At 46.0% G+C, this 15,764-nt stretch overlaps 1 protein-coding gene across 1 annotated transcript in view; it reads left to right on the plus strand.

Moving 5' to 3' along the window:
* Window positions 1–15,764, plus strand: part of LOC117583306 — a 46,214-nt gene that overhangs the window by 22,737 nt on the left and 7,713 nt on the right. Inside the window, exons 3-5 of the mRNA XM_034271550.1 lie at window positions 8,916–9,130; window positions 10,330–10,465; window positions 13,731–13,864. Coding sequence (XP_034127441.1) covers window positions 8,916–9,130; window positions 10,330–10,465; window positions 13,731–13,864 — 485 coding nt within the window. The remainder of the gene's footprint in view (window positions 1–8,915; window positions 9,131–10,329; window positions 10,466–13,730; window positions 13,865–15,764) is intronic.

Below are 15,764 nucleotides of genomic sequence, written 5' to 3' on the forward strand. Positions count from 1 at the left end.
CTCTTCTGTTCACTTTTATTACATTTTAATTAAAAACTAGTCTGGTACAGAGTTATAATTAGGAAAAGCTGATTAGTCCAAGTGCCATTTTTTGCGCGTTTCCAATCAATTGCCCGTCAATGTCCGTTGCCATATTTTTGCAAATTCATCCAAAAATATTTGTTGGCTGGTAACGAAATTTTCTGATATTTAAACTCCATCTGGCAATGGTTCACGTTTAATTAAGCAACGTTGCCAAAAAATATCTAGGAAAAATCACAGCGACAAAATCGCAACTGGCGCAGGAACAATTTCGATGCTTTTGTTTCCAGTTTGTTTGTTGGTTGTTTTGTTGCATTTCGTTTTTGTTGGTTGTTGGTTGCTGGAAGGGCAGGGCGCACCCGGACCCCTGCCACTCCTCCAAATAACAAAAACTTGTTGTTTTGCTGGGTCCGAGTGGCAACTGTGTGCGAAGTGCAACAGCCGCAACAAAAACGACATAAACTTTTAACAATTGCAAAACCAAATAAACAAAACGGAACGGAGCGGAGCGGAGAGCCGAACAAAAAGAAAACACTGAAAACGGCTGCGGGCTATAAATCTGCAATGGCTGTGGGGTTCCTGGGGTGCCTGTGGGGGATGAGCTTTTGGTTGCTGGAGCATGGGCGTTTGCATAAACCCATTTACACATATAAAAGCAAACACCAACACACACACATATGCGCTCTCAGATACAGTCACACATGCAGAATGTATGCAGGGACAGAGAGAGAGAGAGAGAGAGAGAGAGAGAGAGAGAGAGAGAGAGAGGGAGAGGCAGAGGGCTGGTGCGCCTGCTGCGTAAATAACTAATAAGGCTCGAGGATAAATTTCAAGTGCAATTTGGTGAGTATCGTAACCAAATACGAGCACAACATGTAACAAACAATAAGGAATTATTTGAGAGAACGAAGCTTTAGATACTCTTTGGGAATAAAGGAATGAATCCGGTTGAGTGGCCAACTTGGAATTGAGGAAACTTCGAGGAGGAATCGAGGAATTGGGGAGGAAAATCATAGCACCCGTTTGCAAGGGTATACAGTCGCGCCATGAACTGGTGCAGGATCAGACAGCCAGAGCCAGAGACTGAGGCAGAGTAAAAACTCACACAAAAGTTAAGCGTGGCAAAATATACGAGTATCTCTGCGTTTTGTGTGCGGCACGTTTCTATGACTTAATTAAAATTATGAATGTTTTTGCTGCTGCTGCAACATGCCAGAGAGTTGTGGCATGACCAAAAAACCGGCCAAGCCGGCACAGCGGAAGAGGGCGACGGCGGACGGCGGACGAGGGACAAACAGTCAGGATGTCCATGGCAAATGCGCTTTTTGCTATCGAGGCGAACAAACAAACACATAGTACTAGTAGCATCAATTTATGCATAAATCTCATGGCACAAAAACCATGCCAAATTGTAAACATAAAACGAAATGGATATTCCCGGTGCCACCCAGCCATTCCCGCCCAGCCAGCTACCCGCAGAGCCACCACATGGCCATAGCCCATTGGCACCACATTTGTGTTGGGGGGGTGGGCAAAGTCTCTGGGCCGAGAGTTGCAGTTACCAAAAATGAAATTTCCGAATGTCATTGTCGCTTATCGTCCGTTGTACCATTGTACCGCTCTAGCCGCACCCTCCTCCATTGGCTGTATTTTCATTTAAAACAGAGCTCAGATTAATTTTCTAATCAAACACATTTCTGGGTATGTGCCCAGTTCAGGTCGAGTCCTGTCCTGTCCTGTCCTGTCCACTACTGGCAGACCAAAATCCATTATATTCGCAAATTTTATGTTGGACAAATCCATTGCTGCAGCTGCAAATGGATCTGCGATAGGCAAATGTCAAACATTGACTGCTAATTAGTTAGCTTTTAAGTTATACGTACACATATCAAAACCCACTCGCACGTCATCTGGCCGGTGAAGGCAACAAAAAATGCAAAACCCTTGGCCGCCAGTCATAGCAGGTGATTGCTTTGTTGGCTGCCACAGTGGGATTTCGGCTAAGGAATCTCCCAAAAAACGATTGCCAGCGACTTGTTGAAGGACTGCACAAACTGTTGGCTCGCAAAATTGATACCGCCAGACCGATGGAAAAACGCACATTACAAAAAACCCAAAACTATGAAAGAAAAAACTACTCCAAAAGCAAAGAAAACAAAGGAACATTCGCCAGTTCGAGTTACCCAAAATGGAAATCGAAACGGTTTTTTATGAAACGAAAATGCAATACCCTTTAACAGTTAATTAAATATAATTGTATGGGTAGAAAACAGGTGGTACCAATTGGTGTTGTAATTGTAATTATGTATGTAATGTAAGGTATGTAATTGTGGAATACAAAATATTGATAATTCAGCTTTCATTGGATAGCATTATCCCAGACATAATAATCACTTACTGTTTATGTTAGGAGAATAAACGTCTGCGCCACAATCTAATAAATAACAGCAAATCGTCGACCCTTGTTTACAACAAAGGGTATCTAAAAAGTGCTTCTAGTAAAGCGACTCCCAGACGAGTCTATGAATGGTATCTAAGCTAGCCACGGCCTGCAGCGGACGTCAGGCAATGGGCAATGGGCAACGGGCAACGGATGGCACAAACGGTCAAAAGTTCCATTAGTGTCAGGCCATGAATGCTATTTACAAGCAGTTCGCGATGCGGCATGCGAGATAAGCGCTCCGCCGAACCGCCCCGCCCCGCCCCGCCTCGACTAGGGCCAAATGGAAAAACTGAATGAAGTCGAAAAAAGGCAAAGGAAAATGAAAAAGGAAAAGAAAGACGCACAGGCGGCGTGCACACAGAACGCAGCAATAGACGAGGGAAAAAATACAGAACTAAAAATCCATTCGGCATCGATGCTGGTGCCGAGATAACAAAATGTTTGCTGCCCTGCCTCAATTGAGTCGTCGGCGCCGTTGTCGTTGCCGTTGCCATTGCGTATACGCCAAAGTGAGCAGGCCCTCGCCAGTGAGCAAAGTTGAGATGCGGAAAAGATGTGAAAAAAAAGAAAAACCAGCTGAGTAAATACATGCAAGCAAATTTGTATCTGTGTGTGTGTTAGAGTGTGTGTGCGTGGGGGGCAGAGTTGAGAGCAAATGAAAATTGGCAAATAGCAAAGGGCGGAATAACTAACTAAGCAACCAAGCCAAGCCAGAGCCAGAGCCAGAGCTAGAGCCAGAGCTAGACTTATGTGCGCTGCAATGTCACCAGCATAAAAATAAAAAATACTTGTGCTTATATGAACACACACAAACACATTCACGGCAGATCCACACACACACGCATACTTATATTTTTAGCAGTCACTGTGACTATGACTGTGTTTGCCTTGGCTCTGTGAGCCCCGGCTCGTCTGCACCATACTCGTATTTGCACTGTTATCCTTTTTGTTTTATTTGCTTAGCGCTTCTGTGCAAAGAAAGAAATAACGAAAGACTATCATGAGACTAAGGACTTCCAGCAAGCAGGAGCAGCACGGATACACTCCGTCCTGGAGCAGGCGGCATTTTGGCACACCATCACCATCATCATCATCCACTCGCATGGCTCTCGAGCACTCCAACACTCCAGCACTCCGTTGGCACTCCGGCACACTCCACACAGCCGCTCCGGCACCCAACACTCGGATTAATGTTTGTTATTATTTTTTCATTTATCGCATATATTCCTATTGTTTGTCCTGTCCGCTGTCTGTTTGCTCAAAGGAGGCAAGGGCAAGGGTAAGCACGGGCTGAATGCTAAGGGATCCACTTGTTATACTCTGGTGTTGCTCCTTCGGGGAGACCCTCAGGTTTGTCGGGATTTTGTTGTTATAAACCAGTGTCGCTGTCGAGAGGCACAGCCGCTGACTGGAACCGTGCAACGAGGCCTGTGAACCAAATTAATTATAAATATATTTAATTCTGGTAGCTAAAATATTTAATGTTTACATCGTTTATTATCTAACGATTAGTTGGAAACGTAATATAAATTATTTTCCCTTTTATCGATTGACTATTTATTCGAAATTATTTGATTGGACATTTGATTAACTTACACATAATTAATTTATAATTGAATTTAATCATCATGCAATTAGCAAATGAAAATTGCGAAAATCCGATTTTAAACCAAAATTAATATTACCCCGACCCCGCCCCACTGGTCCGTGCAGCCAAATGAGCTGCGATAACACACACACAACAAATTACTCATCGCGTTTCCATAATCAGCATTTTTCATTTCCTCTGGTGAGGTGTGCTGCGGCTTAGTCCACGCCCCGGAACGAAGGAATTTTAACTAAATTATGTTGGCGTGCTCTTTGGGTCCTTTGTTTATGCTGATGCCCTCTGGACACGACACGAACGGGTTATGGGTTGGGCCGCCGAACCCCCCCACAAGTCAGCCAGCAGCAGCGTGGGGTGTTGAGCTGTGACAAATGAAAGCAGAGAAGGGTAGCTTTTGGGACGCTCTTTGCTCCTTTTGCATACCCTTTTAACATAACTATTGCTCCAATTACTAATTTAGTTGTACTTTAAAAAGGTTCCTCAAACTTTGTGTTCCTAATAAACGTTCTTAAAAGATTTATAACAAGTTTAGCAGGCAGCAAAGTGCGTTTATACTTACTCCCAGCAGAAAGACTTCCTTCAGAGCGTAGCAAACATTTGCTCTGATTTGTAATACCCGCTGCAAGGGTACAAATACGAACAGCGATAGTGGGAAAAACAAATGTTTGTGGGTATCCAGATCCACATCGAGTGAAGCATAACTTCCAGAAGAGCCGGCAACTGTGGACTGTAACTAGCAGTTTGGGTTTCATTAGAAACGTTTCCTTTTTTCTTTACCCCCATTTTTTTTGTTCTCTTTCCAAACCCTTTCATGGTGCACTTTTTACTGGACTTCACACACACACAGCCAAACACTCGTTCAAGAAGGGTATGTGTGTGTGTGCGCTTTTTTAGGTCCTCCGCTGGCGGGCCCTGGTATTAGTTTAGTGTTGGGCGTGTGCGGGTTTTTGATTTATGGTTTTGAATTGTGCGAGCTGCGTTTTTTATGTTAATTAAATTGCTTTGGCTTTCGAATGAACCAAACCTCTCCGAGGTTGTGTTGGGTTGGGCTTTGGCCCATGGTTGGGGCTGTTAAAGTGCATGTTAGCCGATGCTTGACTAAGTGCACTTGGGCACTGAAACTCTGGCAGTGTGCACGTACGTACGGGGAGACATAGTCCCAAGCCACTCTTGTGCCGTGGTCCGAGCAAATGAACTGCTGCAGCGCTTATTGTCACTGCTGGAGCCTGCTGACGGTTCTTAAATGCTGTTGACCCAGCAGGCAGACTGGTTGGGGTGGAGTTATTAGAAATTCCATTATACATATGTATGGCCTGCTTATGTGGGCTCTGTCAACACAAGCAGGCATCCCGGGCCCAGACAGGTGGCACGTCATATGCGTTTCGTTTCATTTCCCCATTGCTTCATTTAGCTTGCGAGATTCCAGAGCCACTCCCTGCTCGCTTCTGCCACCATGCTGTGTTCTGTTTCGGTTTCTGCTGAATGATAAATCTTTCAATGGGCTGCCAGGCAGCAAGGCAATGAGGTGCAGGAACAGGCCCAGGCTCAAGAAACTCCTGGTAAACATGACAAGGAGCAGCAGCAGCAGCAGCAGCGGCAACCTTAACAATTTCCATTTAAACTTGCAACAAAAGCCTATTAAATACCGAAACAATACGCACCCACACGTGCACACAGGCACATTCATTCCCCCACACGCACGCACGTACATGAATGCACACACGGATACGAGTATTACATGCCTGGTGGCCCGACATTTGTTTGCTTTCGGCTTGCCGTACCCGTAAAGGGGTGGGAGCAACTCTACAAATTATTGGGCTGTGATAAATATGCCCACTCAGTTTTGGGGTTTGTTTGCATTTCCTTTGTTGGCTGCTGCCTGTTGCTGGGGCCACGTTTTCGGGATTTCAGGACCCCACTTGGAGTACTTTTCATCTAAGCGTAGACAACATTTCAATACAAAATGCCAACTTCCTCGATTGGAATACAGTTTAAGGCGGGTTGCAGAAATCCATCCATTCCATCAATTGGAGAAGTTCCAAAATCCAAAAACTAAAAATAAACAACAAATGGAATTCCCCCCCCACCGTCTCAGCAGCAAAGCACAAACAAATTTGGCAACTTTTCCAAACTATCCAATGGACAGGCAAAAAAAAGAACGACTGAAAAAGAAGGAAAATCGAGCGCACCCTGGGGGCGGGCAGAAAAAAATGGCATCTAACTTTTCAATTTAGTATCACTTGCGGTTTCGGCGAACCTGACCGATGTTTCCTCTGACCGAACAATTCCCGCAATGACGCACTCTGGCCAGATTGGAAAACAATAAACAAGGCGGCTGCCGGGGGTTTTTGCAGCTGCTACGGCCACTCCTGCTGCTACCTCCGAAAAGAAAGTGCGGTGAAAGGAGCGTGAACAGTATTTACTCTGCCTCTCTCTCTCTCTCTCTCTCTCGTGCTGCGGCTCCTTCTGGACAATGAGAGCGCCCTGGGAGCACGACAGGAGCATAGAAACAAACAAGAAAGGAATGAAGCCTGATTCCAGGTGTTTGAAACTTTAAATACTCTTCCGTGCATCCTGCTAGTTAATGAATGATTTCTGCACATATCCTAACGACCATTGGTATCGTTATACCCTCTGCAAGGGTGCCGCCTGCATGGATATTTAGTATGGGTGGAAGGAAACACAGAATTCCTCCTCCAACTAGTCGGGTAACATCAGGAGCCGTGGTGCACGATCCCCTTACTGTTGCCTCGCTCTTTGTTGCCTGCCATGTAAACAAATCGCAGAAGGATAAGGACAAGGCACTTGTAAGCTGGCACTTAGCAAAATCGAACAAATATGTGACTTTTGCACAAACTTTTTACCTTTCCAACTATATCTTTGCGTTGCGAGCACCAACAGTAGTCCCTTTCCTTCCCCTTCCCGAGTCTGGGTGTGTGTTTGTGTGTGGATTTATAGACATTGTTTGGTTCTTATTGGAAGTTGTGCACCCCGGCTGTGTGCTATGATTTCTTGCTGCACTCCAACCTAAACACTAACAAGCAAAGTTTTGCCAGCAATAAGCAAGTATTTGCGGTTGCATTTCGCTGCTCCAACCCAGCTCTGGTGCTACTGCTCCTCTTGCCATACCTGCCACCACACCTGTACTGGCACTGGCTGCTCTGGGGATGCTCGTGCTCGTGCTTGTGCTTGTGCTGCATGCTGTGTGCAGTTTCAACTACACTTTCCAATTTTCAATTGGCAAACAAGCGGAATTTTCGATTTCAGTGTGCAAATATTTATGCGAGGCTAGAACCGGGCTGGACTTTAAGGTACTGCTTAAGTCGAGCACTGGCCTGGGTCTTCATACACAGGTACCCAGGCAAGGACACTTTCTGGCCAATTATGCTGGCAGGCACCGCTGGTCATTAAGGTCAATGGGTAAAAATTCATTTTACAGCCAGCAAGTGAAGTAAATGTTAAAGGTCAAAGCTCGAGTGGGAATGGAAATCATACCAATTTTCCTCATGCCCCCGAAGTAACTGAGATATCTGCGAACAACTCCCAAAGGTAATGAATTACGCACAGCCAGCATATAAAGAGATGAAAACAATTTCATTTTATTCGCCTCGCGAGAGATTTACAAGGCTGCTGCTTCCGAATACTTGGCTCATATCTTCATTCTACAGTTTACATGGGAGGCAGCATCCATCCTTTCTCCATTTCCTGAAATGTTGTGCTGGGGTGCACCCGGCTGGTGGCAAAGCCGCAAATTATGTGCCATTATTCTTAAGGGCACAGCCGCATGAAATGTGACCCAAATAAGATATAAAATATTTTTGAGTGCCTTGTTAGGCTATGTTTGGCAACGCTGCAAATGCTTGTAAAACAGCGACTTCAGGGGACGGCGTCGAAGGGAGGGACAGCTTCCGCTGCGACGCCTTGAATAATGCTACGCATTTGTTGACAAACGACTCCGAAATGGGCGGCCGTAAAGTTGCCGGAAATTGGCGTTGATTGTTTGGTAATTAATAAAACTTGGCGAGCAAACAAGAAAATTTCCAAAGTAATTGTAGGCTGCTGCTGGGAATTCTCAAGTAGAATTCTTAAAGCCATTTTGGTTTGGCTTTAACATTGATTTGTTTTTTTAGAGACCAAGAATTTATCTGGGAAAATGTGCAAGAGCGACTGATTTGATTAAGCGTTCGTTGAATTGATTGTCCGTATATTCCGATTTAAATTACTTGCATAGGCAGCCATCAATCTGCCAGAACAGAAATATATTTCCATATTTAAAGTACCATTTTTATGTGTAGAGCACGGACAAGGGCAGCCATGAAATAATACCATAATCTTTCAAGCTTGCCATGGTTGAAAAAATATTTATAAATCATTTAAGCAACAAATATGACAAACATTTAAGGGGACATTTGAACAAACACGAACGTGATGGAGTACGTGTTGTTGCTGCTGTGAGCGAAGCTTTGAATACCCTTTATGATGAGGTTAAACTGTGGTTAATTGAATTGTTTTTAGGTATTTTATTGTATTCTATAAGTGTGCATATTTAATCATTTAATACTAAAGCTCTGATCTTTGGCCATATTTGCATGGCGTTTGAGGCATTTCGGTAACATTTGCCACAGTGACACTCTGCACAACAAATAAATGCAATAACTGAAATGCAAGCAATTGCGGTGCAGTTAAGCGGTGGCTTATGTGTTGTCAGTGTCGCCACTGAGGTCGGCTCTCGCGAAATATTTCAATAATTTATTAAAATAAATACACTAAATTGGAATTCCCTCCAGCTTTGCATTCGCACGTAATTCCATCGACATTTTCCGCCTTTTGTTTCCATTTTTGCAGAGCTCGTGGAGTGCGCGCTGCGCAATGTCAATTTAATCATTGAACCACCGGCAGTGCGACGGGGCCAGCATGTGGTGCTGCGCTGCATGTACGACCTGGATGGGGCCCCCCTCTATTCGGCGAAATTCTATCGCGGTCAATTGGAGTTTTACCGCTATACGCCCGGTGAATTTCCCAATACGAAAGTGTTTCCATTTCCTGGCATTCACGTCGATGTAAGTATGACAAAAAGATAAACAAAAAATGTATCCCATAAAAGGAAAGTTGAAAAACGATGTTCTATCAAAGAGAGTCAGGACTGGCTGGCTGGCTGATTGAGTGAGTGAGTGCATGGTTGGGGGGGCTGGGTTGGGGGGGAAGTCGAATTTTTCAAAAGAATAAACCGTTAAAGCATTGCACAATCGATGGCTGCACTTTTTGTTGCCCACTGAGTCAGTCAATGGCCTCCACTCTGAAAGGACCAGACAGCACACAGAAGAAACCAGATTCGACAGCATACGGCGCCACTCCTGCACCTGCACACCCTCTACTTTGGTGTCCTTAATTGCGCGCACACTGCATTTATTTATATTGTATATTTTAAACTTTTCGCTCATGCATATTCAGTTTGGCAGTTTTATTGTTATTGGCGGTTATTCAAAAAATGCCAAGCCATGCCAGGGGACACCTGGCTGCCCGTCTGTCTGCCTGTCTGTGAGAATACCAACGTCCTGGACGCTATCAACGCGTGGCTATCTGCTGCACAATTTTCATTTAAATTTTTGACTGCTGCGTCGGAGTTTTGTCGCCCACCTGCAAAAACTGCAGCCACGCGCATGCCGTGAATGAGAGGAGGTTGTTGCTGTTGCTGTTGCTGTGGCTGTGGCTGGGGCCTGGGCTGGGACTGAAGCTGAGGTCGGAGAATCGAGTCTCGGGCTTGGGTAATTCTACTTTGGCTAGATTATTGAAAAAGTTTATCCAGCCTGGCGCTGGGCGGAGGGGCGGTGTAGGGTCCATGCAATTTCGTAGCTTCGATAAAGTTGCTCTGAATCTGGCTAAATATTTCATCAGGCTATTGAGTTTGTGCCAGCGAGTTTATCTTTAGTTTCCTTCTTTTCTTTTTTTTTTACTTTTTTTTTTGATTCTTTTATTTTTTGGTGCCGTGGAAAACTTTTACTTAGCTTGCAGACAGTTTTTCTTGTCGCTTATTCCTCTGGACTGTTCACTGTGTATCCTGTGTATTTGTTTGCTTTTTAAGCTGTTTTAATAAATTTAAGTGCATTTCTTTGTTGGGTTCGATGTCAGATTGCGGACAGCTGAGAGAGATGGCAGGTGGGGGACTACGATTTATTGTTTAGTTTTTAGTTTTGGGAGCAAATAACTTTAAATAAACTAGAAACTAAACTTTCTTACTATCGTCTTTCGTGATCAACAGGTAACCAGCTCGAATGCCACCCAGGTGCTCATACGCAATGTTGGATTCGGGCTCTCTGGAAACTTTTCATGCGAAGTCACCGCCGATGCCCCACTTTTTTCGACAGCCACAGCAGTGGACACCATGCAAGTTGTCGGTAAGTCCTCATACACAGTTTGTTTCTCTTTCATCTCAGTTTGTCCCATTCCCATTCCCATTCCCTCTCCCTCTCCCTCTTCCCTCCCTTTTCCGCTCTATGTCTAAGCTGATTCATCCAAATTGGCCTAAAGTGCGCTTAAAAGCTTCCATGCCAGCCGAGAGTGAGTGTATCAGCTATCCGGCAACCTTTGACAGTCTCCTTTGATCGCTAAGAGCGTTACGTCAACTTGGAGCTGATTTGGGAGTAGCTACCCATAGCCGTAGCCGTAGGAGTGGGTTGGGTCGGGTCAGACCGTAGAAAAGTTTCTGGCTCTTTGGCAATTCGTTTGTGTGTGTGTGTGGGGCCAAGGTCACGGCAGCTGCTCTGGCTGCTCCGCCTGCTGGTTGGGAAACTTTTCCGCTGAAAATTGCGTCATTAACAGGCCATTTCGACATTGCCAGATAAGCCGGTTGTATGGGGAGAGAGCAGTGTGGGTAGGTGGTTGGTTAATGCTAGCTGGTGGTATTGGTGGTGGTGCTCTTGTCTGGGGTCACTTGGGAGTCTTACCTGTGCTCCACGCATTTCACGGCTTTATGCGCTTTAAATGAGCGTGGCATGGCGCGCTCTGAATTACGGATTTAATCAGCGTGGCAGGGTCATGAAAAGCAATGAGCACCAGTCCGTTTCGGCTTAACAATTATTTAGTTGATGCGCAGCCAGCAGCTGGCATTAATGGCAGGCACAAGCACCGACACACAAGAGCACAACAATTGGCAATCCACTTGTGCTGTTGGTTAGTGGGTCATACAGTGGGCCGTATGGCCGTATGCGTAATACGACCTGAATCGACCGTCAGGCAGCAAGCGGCAGCTCATCTGCTCGAAATCAGCAAACAGTCGAAGCAGCGGCTTCAGCCATCGCTTGCCAGAGTTAATCTTTATATCCGCTTGGCCTGAAGCATTCGAGAAATTCGCTCTGACAGCTAAATTCTGCTTTAGTGGCTGATTTTTATGCCACTTGCTGAGCGATTTATTTCTCCTCCAGCCACAGACAGATCCACATCCACATCCACCCAGTCAGCCAGCCAGTCAGCCAGCCAGCCAGCAACCCCTTCGACAGAGTCTTTGCTGTGTGCGTGCGTTTGATTGAGACCTCGTCTGGGGTTAAGGCTTGGCTGACTGGTTGACTGGTGGCCTGGCTGACTGGTTGGTCTCTCTGGATGGTTGACTGGTTGGCTGGTTGTTGCTCAGCATTAAACATTTAGATGTCTGCCGCGTCCTGGCCGACTTTATTAGATTGCCATTGCCTCCTGCCCTTGCGGGCTCGCTTTCGCGCTCCTTGAATGCCTCTCTGCCTGCGTGCCCGTCTGCTTTATATTTAACGCCGCATTTAGCCCATTTAATTGGCCGCTTTTGCTTAACTAGCATCAAGGGATTAAGGCTTTTGATCATGCATTTGCTTTAAATTCATGAGGTCTTCTGCTGGGTCAAATACCCCGCAGCGTTTCAAGGACGCGCCATGCCATGCCACGCCCTTTGTTTTGCCGCTTCTCAAGTTATTAAAGTTTCATTAAATGCTGTGGCATTTAATTGGTTACTCTCCTGTTTTGCTGTGCTGCTGCTGCTAGTCCCGGGGCTCTAGAGTAGAACATACATCAATGAGAGATAAGCCAGCCGGGGACTGACACACTGACAGCAGCCAGCCTCAAGACTTGGGCGTTGGTGGGCCTGCCTCTGCCTCTGCCTCTTTTCGCTTCTGTGCTTCTGTGTGTGTAAGCCTCTGTGGCTTTGGCCTAATGTCGTCGACACTAAAACCCCAATAACTTGCTGGCTAAACAATAAATTACTACAACAGCCACCAGCAAACCAGTCCGAAGCCGAGGCTAAACACCAAACATAAACCATATTGCGTATACGTCTTGAAACCACAAAATAATAAGAGTATGCGTGTGTGTGTTTGTGAGTGCTTTAACAGCCAGTGAACACGGACAGATGAGAAAACTTATTTGCCTAAACTTTCGCTTTAATTTCATTGAGTTGCAGCATAATTTTCGTGGCTGTGTCTTATGTTTTATGCAACACTATTGTGGCCTCCACTTAGCCGTGCGCACTGCGCACCCATTCACTTATGCAACTTAGGCAAGCGCCTTAGTCCTTGGTGCAAATAACTCTGAGGTTTAATCGTGTGTTAATGAGCTCAAGTGGCAATCAGATTGCGGGCCAAGAAGCCAACAGAAAGGCTGAGACTGCGTCTGGCTGTGGCTGTGGCTCAGAGTCTGCGAGGCACATAAAATAAACACTTTGTCCTTGCGCCGAGCTGTGCCGCGCCCAGGCGGCATTCAGTTGCGGCGGGTACAGCCGATACGCGTCGCGGCAAGGACAACAGCGAAAATGCCAAGATGCCAGGCAGACCGAAAGGAAGAAAGTGAAAGGAATGGCAATGGGTGGCAATGGATGGCCTGGCCCAAAAGTTATGCTAATTCTGGCTTTCATTAAGTCACAATGGCGGGCTCCGTCTGCCTTTTGCACAAGTCAAAAGTTTATAGTTGGCAAACATTTGGGCAGCCTTAACTTTAATAACTTAATGACATGAGTCGAATAAAGGGTGGTGCGATGGGAGGACCAGTTCTAGCTAAAACCAAGTGCAAAGTAGGCTGGTCAGCTGCTAAATTAAACTCGAAACTTGCGGCACAAACTGACCCTCATTAGACAGAATCTAACGGCAAAGGCAAAGGCAAAGGCAATGGCAGCAGCAAGAGGCATTGGGCATTGGGCGATGCCTGGCAAAAAGGTCAAAATCTGCACAAAGCCAAGGCAGCAAAAAGTCGAGAGGTGGTGGAGAGAGGGTCAGGATTAGAAAGCGAGGCACACAGAGAAATACACTGAGTAGCGAAAGTTGCCTTGAGCCATGGCCATGGATGGGCTGGGCTGGGCCAGGGAAGAGCAAAGTTGCCGCCGCCTTTGTCATGGAAATTACTTTCTTCATTAGTTACTTTGTTGCTCTCTCTCTTGGTCTTGCGGTGGCTGGGGCCTCGCTCCGGTTGACTTAATTAAAAAGTTAAGCGTGGCCAGCTCCTCCGAACTCCATCCTTCCTTCCGCTGAAGCGGTGCTCCCGGTGCGGTTGTGATTGAAGAGCTTAGGCGGCACACGGGCTTCCGTCTCCACTTATGCTCCTATTAATGTGTGTTTGGGTGAAGTGCGTGCCCCAAACCAACTAATTGAATTGTCCTGCCAAGTCAACAAGCTGAAGTTGAACCCTTTCCAATTCTCTTTCCTTTTGCAGAGCTGCCCGAGAAGCGTCCACTGCTGTCCACGGAGCACACGCGCTACGAGCCCGGCGACGTTCTGCGAGCAAACTGCAGCACTCCGCCCTCACGCCCGCGGGCTGAGCTTACATTCACAATCAACAACATGGTGGTAAGTACTCCACTCTACTCTAGCACTCCATTCTATTCTACATTAGTTCTACTCTAGTTCGGAATTACCACAGTAAAATATTACAGTCAAGTAGACAGTATCCGGAGCCGGATCCAAGTCTGTCCACAGTCTACTTCAATTTATTTTATGTTTTGCGGAAAGAAAAACAAATCTGACAGCGGGTCAGCGGCTATTTTGTGTTCAAAGCACTGTTCCGGATCCTTTGAAGTTCTTGTCTATTCTGCTGAGAAATGAACATGAAAATGGGCTGGGACATGGGACTTTAATCAAAAGGGTTTGTTCCCATTTTTGGTGTGTATTTTTTCTGTTTGCCTAAGGGGCTCGTCCATCCGTCAACGTGGCGTATGCGCAATTTCACAGCCTGCCACAGCGCGAGACATGCAGAGAGAGGGATAAAGACAGAGATAAAGAGAGAGTGAGAATTGTCGTGTGTATTAACAATGCACACTCTGTGGCCGAGGCCAAGGCTGTGGCGCATCTGTGGCCGCCTCCTTTGTCATTTAGTTACTGTGAAATACAGATTTCTATGCGGTCGCAAACATAACCAGATTCTTTGTCGCACCATGCCAGTGAATGGGGATCGAGTGCACAAGAGGGACGAGGACCAGGAGCAGCACCAGTCACAGTAGCAGGAGTCGCAGCTGTGTGCCGTCTTTTTCCAAGATCCGCGTCGTGGCTGTCATGCCGTGTGGATTTTCACTTTTGGGTAGCAGTCGTTGTAGTTGCTGCCCCATTGCTCCCTCCATCTCTGCATCCAGCTTCCTGCCAGAGCTGTCGGAATAACGGGGGTTTTTCCATTGCAATTTTATGAATATGCATGCCACATGCGACTCTCGCTCTCTCTGTGTGTGTTGCTCCCCCTGCTATAATTTCTATCCCAGCCCTTCGATGTCAAGAGCAGTTGAATTGGTCAAGGCAAAGTTTCCGGAAAGAGTTGGAAGAGTCTGTGCAACGTGCTGAACAGGTTTGCCAAAGCAGTGCCTTGACTCCCACTTGATTTCCTGTTTAAGAAGTTTCTTCGATGGAAATGATGCATAATTTTGCATGGAAAAATAGACTCGTATTGATTTGTGCTTGGGAAAGAATTCAGAAATGTATGAGGGATGACAGCCAGTCCCATTGTACTGGCACCACAAGCCCCTAAGATATATGATCTTTGCTACTCCCAGAGCTCTCCAATTAAAAAAACTTCAACGAGAGCTGACAGCGGCGATAGGTGCAGGCATGCACATTGTTCCACAAAACAAAAGAAAATCCTTGCTGGCTTACAAATTGCCTTTCTCTGATGATTTTATTAACCAGTAAGCTTTGTGGGTGGTTGGAGCTTCGAATGCTCTCTCCATTATGCTAGTTGCAGACTTGGCTCCAAAGTCTTTAAAGTAGAGCGTGGCGAGGGTTGTCAATGCCGTTGAAAAATGGTTGTGCCACATTCCAGCAGCGCACTGGCAAGCCCGCATTAAACATGATAAATGAATTCAAATCATTTGCACCGCAATAACTCGATGCTCGAGCGAGCACTGCAAGGACCAAGGAGCAAGGACAAGGCTCTGACTCTGGCAACAAGAAGAGAAGAGAATATTCAAACGGGTTGCTGGCTGGAAGTGAAATGATAGCTTATCGGCAATGCTCCTCCGGCTGCCACATGGAGCAAGGACATTTAGAAATTTTCGGCAGTGGCAAATGGAGTAGCAACGGCAATGGCAATGGCAAACGGCAATGGCAAGACAACAAACAGTAAGCAAACGTGGCAGACATTGACTAAAATTGAGTAGAAAACGATACCGCAGGAGGAAGAAGATATATTACAATTGCCGATCACAGGAAACAAATGAATATTTCATGCTGTGCAAATCAACACAGAGGGGGGGGGGGGGGGGGG

The sequence above is a fragment of the Drosophila guanche genome, unplaced genomic scaffold (assembly GCF_900245975.1).
Source record: "Drosophila guanche unplaced genomic scaffold, DGUA_6, whole genome shotgun sequence".
Classification (NCBI taxonomy): Eukaryota; Metazoa; Arthropoda; class Insecta; order Diptera; family Drosophilidae; genus Drosophila; species Drosophila guanche.